The sequence below is a fragment of the Rutidosis leptorrhynchoides genome, chromosome 3 (genome assembly GCF_046630445.1).
Source record: "Rutidosis leptorrhynchoides isolate AG116_Rl617_1_P2 chromosome 3, CSIRO_AGI_Rlap_v1, whole genome shotgun sequence".
NCBI classification, from domain to species: domain Eukaryota; kingdom Viridiplantae; phylum Streptophyta; class Magnoliopsida; order Asterales; family Asteraceae; genus Rutidosis; species Rutidosis leptorrhynchoides.
In genome coordinates, this window is record NC_092335.1 from 145299698 (window position 1) to 145307881 (window position 8184).

The window sequence follows — 8184 nt, forward strand, 5'->3', positions numbered from 1 at the left end:
CATTTTTTTTTAGTAAAAATTGAAACTTTGGCATTAAAAGAAACATCTAAATCTCTAAAAGTTACACACTTTAAAAGAAATGGTGCCTAAATACGAGCTACAAATTAAAAGTTATCGCATTTGAAAATTTTCGATCTCACCCGGGCGAGCCCAGTCACAAGGTGTCTTGCGAGGCTTGCGACTGGGTCATGCAACCATGCGATTGCCGAGTCGCAAGCCACCTTGCGACTTGCGAAGGGCATTATTGTAATTTTTTTATGCGAATTGTTATAGTTCGCTGGTAAAATGAGCGTTTTTGTCGATAGCCTTATTTGTTATTTGAGCGGTAGATAGTGACGTCCTAACAATAAGTTTTGTTTGGGCTTTAAAATAAACGAGTAACAACGATTTAATTCTATGACAAGATGATAACAATATCCTATTGCATGCATCGAGCTGGAGATAATTGACTCCTTACAATAACTTTTTTTTTTTTTGCGTTTGCTTTTATAAATAAAGTCCTGTATAAATAATAAAATAAATGGATAACAATGATTTACATGGAGAATATAATATTGAATAGCTTTAATTAATTGATTAGGTGACATCCAATTATGTTTGTATGTAATATAATATAATAATATTTTGATTGATTAGGTATTTAGGTCGACATCCAATTATGTTTGTATGTAACTTGAGTTTGTGATGCGTACCTTAGTTAATTAACGGGAATACTTACACTATTATACGAGTACTATGGAGTACTGTACTATTTTATTTTATTAATGACAAAAACGATTATTATTATTTTTCCTTAAATCACTTAACACTTATTTAATCGCAACATGTTAAAGTTAGCTCGATCTCTTTCCACTTAAAGGTAGCCTAATTAATATCATATTCTTGCACTTCGATTAATTAAGATCATAATCATAATGACTTCTCACAACAAAATAGATAAGACTAACTCCAAAGAAGAAGAAGAGGAAGTTGCTGCTAAAGAACAAATATGAAAATATTATAATTCAGTAGGCGTATAACTACCTTTAGTGGTTTGATTCTTGATGTTATAATTCAGTAGGCTTATAACTACCTTTAGTGGTTTGATTCTTGATTAAGAATACTAATAATGAAGTGTAAGAACAAAGATGATAATGGAGAGAAAGAAAGAAACACTTTGTAAGTGTGAGAAATGGTGCAAGTTTAATGCTTGCATTCATGGCTATTTATAGCAAAAATATCACAAGTTTAGGTAATACAATAATATTAATTTTGTGTATCAATAATTGACTATCCATTTAAATAATATATATTCTATATTATAACACTCCCCTTGGATAGCAATTTTGTTTATTGAAGATCAACTGTAAGTTACTGCCTCGTTAAAAACCTTGCTATAGAAAACTCAGTGGGAAAAAACTTTAGCTAAGGGAAAAAGAGTGCAGCATGGAGTTGACTCCCCCTCAAGTAGACATCGCTTCAGTTGTTACATCTTTTGAACATGTCTCATGCCAATGTTATGAACGTGTGTTCTGAAAATAGCAGTTGGAAGTGCTTTCGTGAAAAGATCAGCAGAGTTTTTGTTGGATTGAACATATCTCATTTCAATCTAGTTGTTCTTAATGAGATTTTGAGTGTATGAGAAGAATCTAGGAGGTATGTGTTTTGTTCGGTCACTTTTGATATACCATTCTTTCATCTGTGCTATGCAAGCTGCATTATCTTCATAGATAGTTGTTGGACTTTTATCGCGTTCTAGTCCACAAGAATCAGTAATGAGTTGTGTCATTGATCTCAACTAAAAATATTCCCTAGTAGCTTCATGTAATGCAATCACTTCGGCATGATTTGATGATGTAGCAACAAATGTTTGTTTTTGAGAATGCCATGATATTGCAGTACCTCCATTTAGGAATACATATCCAGTTTGAGATTTAGCTTTATGTGGATCAGATAAATAACCTGCATCTGCATAACTAACCAAATCTTGTTTTGATTCGTTAGAATAAAATAATCCTAAATCAGCAGTTCCTCGAAGGTATCGAAATATGTGTTTGATCCCATTCCAGAGTCTTTTGGTAGGAGCTGAACTGAACCTTGCCAACAAATTAACTGCAAAAGAAATGTCAGGTCTTTTACAATTTGTAAGATACATAAGAGCTCCAATTGCACTAAGATATGGTACTTCTGGTCCAAGAATATCTTCATGATCTTCACATGAACGAAATGGATCAGCTTCAACATTGAGTGATCTAACAACCATAGGAGTACTTAATGGTTTTGCCTTGTCCATATTGAAACGTTTCAAAATCTTTTCAGTGTATGTTGTTTGATGTACAAGTAAACCATTAGGCATATGCTCAATTTGTAAACCAAGGCAATACTTGGTTTCCCGAGATCTTTCATTTCAAATTATTTCTTTAGAAGTTGAATGGCTTCATAGATCTCTTTATTTGTACCTATGATGTTAAGATCATCAACATAAACAGCTATGATCACATATCCGGATGTTGTTTTCTTAATGAAAACACAAGGGCAAGTAAGGTTATTTGTATACCCTTTTGCTTATCAAGTAATCACTTAATCAGTTATACCACATACGTCCCGATTGTTTTAACCCATATAAAGATCTTTGTAATTTAATCGAATACATTTCTTTGGGTTTTGCATTTGATGCTTCTGGTACCTTAAATCCTTCAGGTATCTTCATATATATATCACTATCAAGTGATCCATATAGATAAGCAGTCACAACATCCATATAGATAAGCAGTCACAACATCCATGAGATGCATTTCTAAATTTTTAGAAACTGTCAGGCTGATTAAGTATCTAAAAGTAATTGCATCCATAACAGGGGAATAAGTTTCTTCATAATCAATTCCCGGTCTTTGAGAAAAACCTTGAGCTACAAGTCTAGCTTTATACCTTGTAACTTCATTTTTCTCATTTCTTTTTCGGACAAAAATTCATGTGTATTCTGCAGGTTTCACATCTTTAGGAGTGAGAATGATGGATCCGAAAACTTTTATTTTATTGAGTGATTCTAATTCAGCTCGTATTGCTTCTTTCCATTGAGCCCAATCATGTTTATTTAGACATTCAACCATAGATGTTGGTTCTGGATCATCATCATTATTCATGATGTCATATGCAACATTAAATGAAAATTTCTCATCAAGATTTTTCATTTCATTTCGCTTCCATAATATTTTTGAATATGCATAATTGATTGCAATTTCTGTATTGACATCATCAATCTCCTCTGCAGTAGGAGTACTGATTTGTGCTTCTTCTTGAACACTTTCTTTTACTTCATTATCAGCTGATTTTCTTTTTCGAGGATTTTTTATCCTTTGAACCAATTGGTCTTCCACGTTTCGGACGTGGCAAAGATTCATGAGTGACGTTATTGCCAGCTTTTGGAATTTCAATTCGAGCTAGAGAATTTACTGCTGGTATATATGATTTTGTCACCATTTTTGTATCTGTAAATGCATCAGGCAATTGATTTGCAAGTTCTTGTATATGCATTATCTTTTGAACTTCTGTCTCGCATTCTTTTGTGCGAGGATCAAGATACTTTAATTGAGGTTCACACTATGAAACATCATTTTCTTTATTTTTCATTTCTCCCCCTAATCTAGGGAACAATGTTTTATTAAAATGACAATCAGCAAAACGTGCTGTAAAAACGTCACCTGTCATAGGTTCAATATACCTTAAGATTGAAGATGTTTCATATCCAACATATATTCCCAACCTCCTTTGAGGACCCATTTTTGTACGTTGTGGTGTCGCAATTGGAACATACACTGCACAACCAAATGTTCTAAGGTGGAAAATATTTTGCTTTTGACCAAAAGCAAGTTGTAGGGGGAATATTTATGACTTGCACTCGGTCTGATGTGAATCAATGCAGCAGCATGTAAAATTGCATGACCCCATATAGATACAGGGAGTTTTGTTCTCATTATCAATGGTCTAGCGATTAACTGTAAACGTTTAATCAGTGACTCGGCTAAACCATTTTGTGTATGCACATGAGCAACAGAATGTTCAACAACAATTCCTATAGACATGCAATAGTCATTAAATGCTTGAGATGTAAATTCACCAGCATTATCAAGTCTCACCCTTTTAATGGTGTAATCAGGAAAATGTGCTCTCAATTTAATAATTTGGGCAAGAAATTTTGCAAATGCCACATTACGACTTGATAACAGACAAACATGAGACCATCTACTAGATGCGTCTATTAGAAACATGAAATATCTAAATGGTCCACATGGTGGATGAATTGGTCCACATATATCACCTTGGATTCTTTCAAGAAACATTGGTGATCTTTCTCAACCTTAAGTGGTGAGGGTCTAGTTATCAATTTTCCAAGAGAGCAAGATGTACATGGAACCATTGTATCATGATGGATTTTTCTATCCTTTAGTGGATGTCCATGAGTACATTCAATAATCCTTTTCATCATTGTTGATCCTGAATGGCCTAATCTGTTATGCCATAAACTGAATACACCAGGATCAATATATTTTTCATTAACTATCATATGTGTTTCTGGTACATTTATATGTGTATAATGTAATCCAGAGCTAAGTCTTGGCAGTTTTTCAACCACATGACTCTTGTCAGTGATCTTAAATATTTCTCATTTTCTGTTGTCACTGACTGATAATCATACCCATTAAGGTATATGTCCGAGAAACTCAATAAATTTCTGCTTGACTTGGGAGAAAATAAGGCATCATTTATTAAAAATTTTGTACCATTTGGTAGTATGAAATTTGCCTTTTTTATCCCTTTTATCAAGTTAGCAGGTCCTGATATTGTATGTATAGTTCATTCCGTTGGTTTTAGATCAATAAAATATTTCTCAGATTTATGTATAGTGTGTGTAGTTCCACTGTCTGCTATACAGATATCTCCACCACTTGATTGATGTTGTATTCCAGTAAAATTCATATTGAACTTCACATATAAGAAATAAATAGTGAGTACATTAATATTACACAATATTTTACACGCAAATAGATAGTACTGAAACATTTAGCAAACATAATGACAAAGACAGACGATATTAAATCGTTTATTTTTTGAAAGACACACAACAACTTAAACATTCAGGAAATCTTCATATAATCAGATGGTTTCTCAGTGACTGTTGGATCGAGGTTATCCACAAAGTTTACTTCCTTTTCTTTATCTTTCAGTGAATCCTGATACATCTTAACAAGATGTTTAGATGTTCGGCAAGTATTAGCCCAGTGGCCTATTCTACCACATCTGTAGCAAGATTCTTCAGAATTTTTAGAAGAATTTTCTTCAACATCTTGTTTAGTGGGCTTGTTTTGTGGTGTATATTTATATTTTCGTGGATTATTATTTCTTTGACCACCACGGCCACGACCACATCCACACCCATTACCATTACCATAAGGATTGTTTCTACCATAGTTATACCTTTTGGCATGATGATGGTGATGGTTATTATAACCACAACCTTGCCCGCGTCCTTGTCCCTGTTTATAATTATTTGCAGTATTTGCTTCAGGGATTGCAAGTGTACCAGTAGGACGGGATTGCTGATTTTTCATTAATAGCTCATCATTTTGCTCTGCAACTAAGAGATATGAATTAAGTTCAGGATATGTTTTGAACTTTAGCATTCTCAAATTTCTTTGCACTGTGATGTTTGCAGCATTCATTGTGGAGAAAGTTTTCTCCATCATGTCTGCATCACTTATTTCATGTCCACAGAATTTAAGTTATGAACATGTATTATACAGAGCTGAGTTGTATTCATTTACTTTCTTAAAGTCTTGAAACCTTAATGTTCTCCATTGTTCCATAGCAGCTGGAAGTAAAATTTCTCTTTGATTATTGAATCTGCTTTTGAGACCTTCCCATAACACATGGGGATCTTCTACAGTCACATAATTATTTTGTAAGCATTCATCAATATGTTGATGAATAAAGCAACATGCCGTTGCTTGTTCTTTTTCAGAACAAGTGTTGTTTTCATTTATGGTTTCAAGAATGCCCATTGATTTAAGATGCATTTTTACTTTTATAACCCATGGCATGTAGTTGTTTCCAGTTGATTCTAAAGGAGTAAATTTAAGCTTTTCCAGATTTGACATTTTCTATTATCAAAAATTAAAACAAACAACATGATAAATTAGAGTCAATTTATATTCATAAGTATATAAACACTAAACATAAATTTATGATAACATAATGATAAGTAGGCGACAGTGTCGACCATGTGTAAGCAATCATAAATAAATGTTATATAACAGAAATATAAATATTAGTAAACATGAATGATAATTAAGCGACAGTGTCGACCATATAAATGTTAGATAATAGAAATATAAATGTTAGTAACATAAATGATAATTAGGCGACATTGTCGACCATATATTTTTTAGGTGGTATAACCGACCATATATCATTTAGGTGGCAGAGCCAACCATATTTAGTATTAAGATTATCGTGCTGATAACGTGTTATAATTCAGTAGGCTTATAACTACCTTTAGTGGTTTGATTCTTGATGTTATAATTCAGTAGGTTTATAACTACCTTTAGTGGTTTGATTCTTGATTAAGAATACTAATAATGAAGTGTAAGAACAAAGATGATAATGGAGAGAAAGAAAGAAACACTTTGTAAGTGTGAGAAATGGTGCAAGTTTAATGCTTGCATTCATGGCTATTTATAACAAAAATATCACAAGTTTAGGTAATACAATAATATTACTTTTGTGTATCAATAATTGACTATCCATTTATATAATATATATTCTATATTATAACAGGAAATATATTTTTGGTTTCACTCCATTGGCTCTACTCAAGTGTGCAATTGAGCTCAGAATACCGGATATCCTCGAAAACCGTGAAACACCAATGACGCTAGCCGAGCTCGTTACAGAGCTGGGGTGTGCACAACCTTCGTCTCTGTATCGGATTATGAGGTTCTTGATCCACTTTAAGATATTTCAAGAAAAATCGATATCTGAAACGTCTGTTGGGTATATCCAAACCCCATTATCTCGCCTTTTAACGAGAAATGGAAAGCATAGCATGGTTGATTTAGTGCTTTTGGAGAGTAGCCAGGTGATGTTGGCTCCATGGCACAAGATAAGCGGTTGGGTTTTAGGCAACAGCAAGTTACCATTTGAGGCGGCACACAATAATATTGATCTATGGGGATTTTGTGCTGCGAATCCTGCACACAGCAAACTTTTTGATAGTAGAATGGCATGTGATGCTCGGGTGGCGGTAGCAGCAGTGATTAAAGATTCTCCAGAGGTGTTCGAGGGGCTGACTACTTTGGTGGATGTTGGTGGTGGTGATGGGACGGCACTACGCTCAATCGTGGAGGCTTGTCCATGGATCAAAGGTATTAACTATGATCTTCCTCACGTTGTTTTGGTAGTTCCTTTAATTACGGATGTAGAACATGTTGGAGGCGATATGTTTGATCATGTTCCAAAAGCTGATGCGGTTTATCTGATGGTTAGTCCATTATATAATTTCGTCTAGCGACACATACATCATTTTTCGATTTCTTATATCATAGTTCTACATATATAATTTCTTTTCTTTGCAAAGATAAGTGTGTGTTTTGTGATTTGATATGATAGAAAGCACTACATGATTGGACGGATGAACAATGCATTAACATTCTCAGAAAATGTAGAGAGGCTATTCCTAAAGATGGTAAGGTGATAATTGTAGATGCAATTGTGGGTCGTAATGAAGATCATGAATTTAAAGAAGTAGGTTTGTTGTTGGATATGGTTATGTTGGCTCATACAAGTGATGGGAAAGAAAGAACTTTGGATGAATGGGCGTATGTGTTGCATGAGTCGGGATTCACTCGTTACACTATAAAACATATTCGAGCTTATCAATCCGTTATTGAACTCTATCCTTAGAATTAATCATATTCTCCTTCATGTTTTGTATGTATGTTCAGATCGATCCAAGTTGGATTATAATTAAAGTCGAACTGATTTTACTAGTTAAAATTTCTGTTTTGTAAGTGTATAACTTTATGTGTTATAATAAAAGTACTGAGTTGCATCTTGTTAACTTCCCTGGCAATGGGTTGGGTCGGGTTTGGGTATAAATAGGGAAGATGTTTCAGACGGGTCAAATGGGTTGGGTCAAAATCAAGTCGG

At 33.9% G+C, this 8184-nt stretch overlaps 1 protein-coding gene across 1 annotated transcript; it reads left to right on the forward strand.

The window, feature by feature from the left end:
- The first annotated feature begins 914 nt into the window (after nt 1-914).
- LOC139896884 (acetylserotonin O-methyltransferase-like) lies at nt 915-7938 on the forward strand. Its single transcript, XM_071879530.1, has 4 exons — nt 915-968; nt 2156-2160; nt 6814-7516; nt 7645-7938. The coding sequence occupies exons 1-4, from the start codon at nt 915-917 to the stop codon at nt 7936-7938; spliced, it is 1056 nt and encodes a 351-aa protein (XP_071735631.1).
- Nucleotides 7939-8184: the final 246 nt, after the last annotated feature.

Excerpts from the sequence above, each read along its gene's own strand:
- LOC139896884 (XM_071879530.1), top strand. The coding sequence starts at position 915 with ATGACTTCTCACAACAAAATAGATAAGACTAACTCCAAAGAAGAAGAA. Across the intron at positions 7,517-7,644 it reads CTGATGCGGTTTATCTGATG|AAAGCACTACATGATTGGAC; the intron begins GTTAGTCCATTA and ends TTGATATGATAG.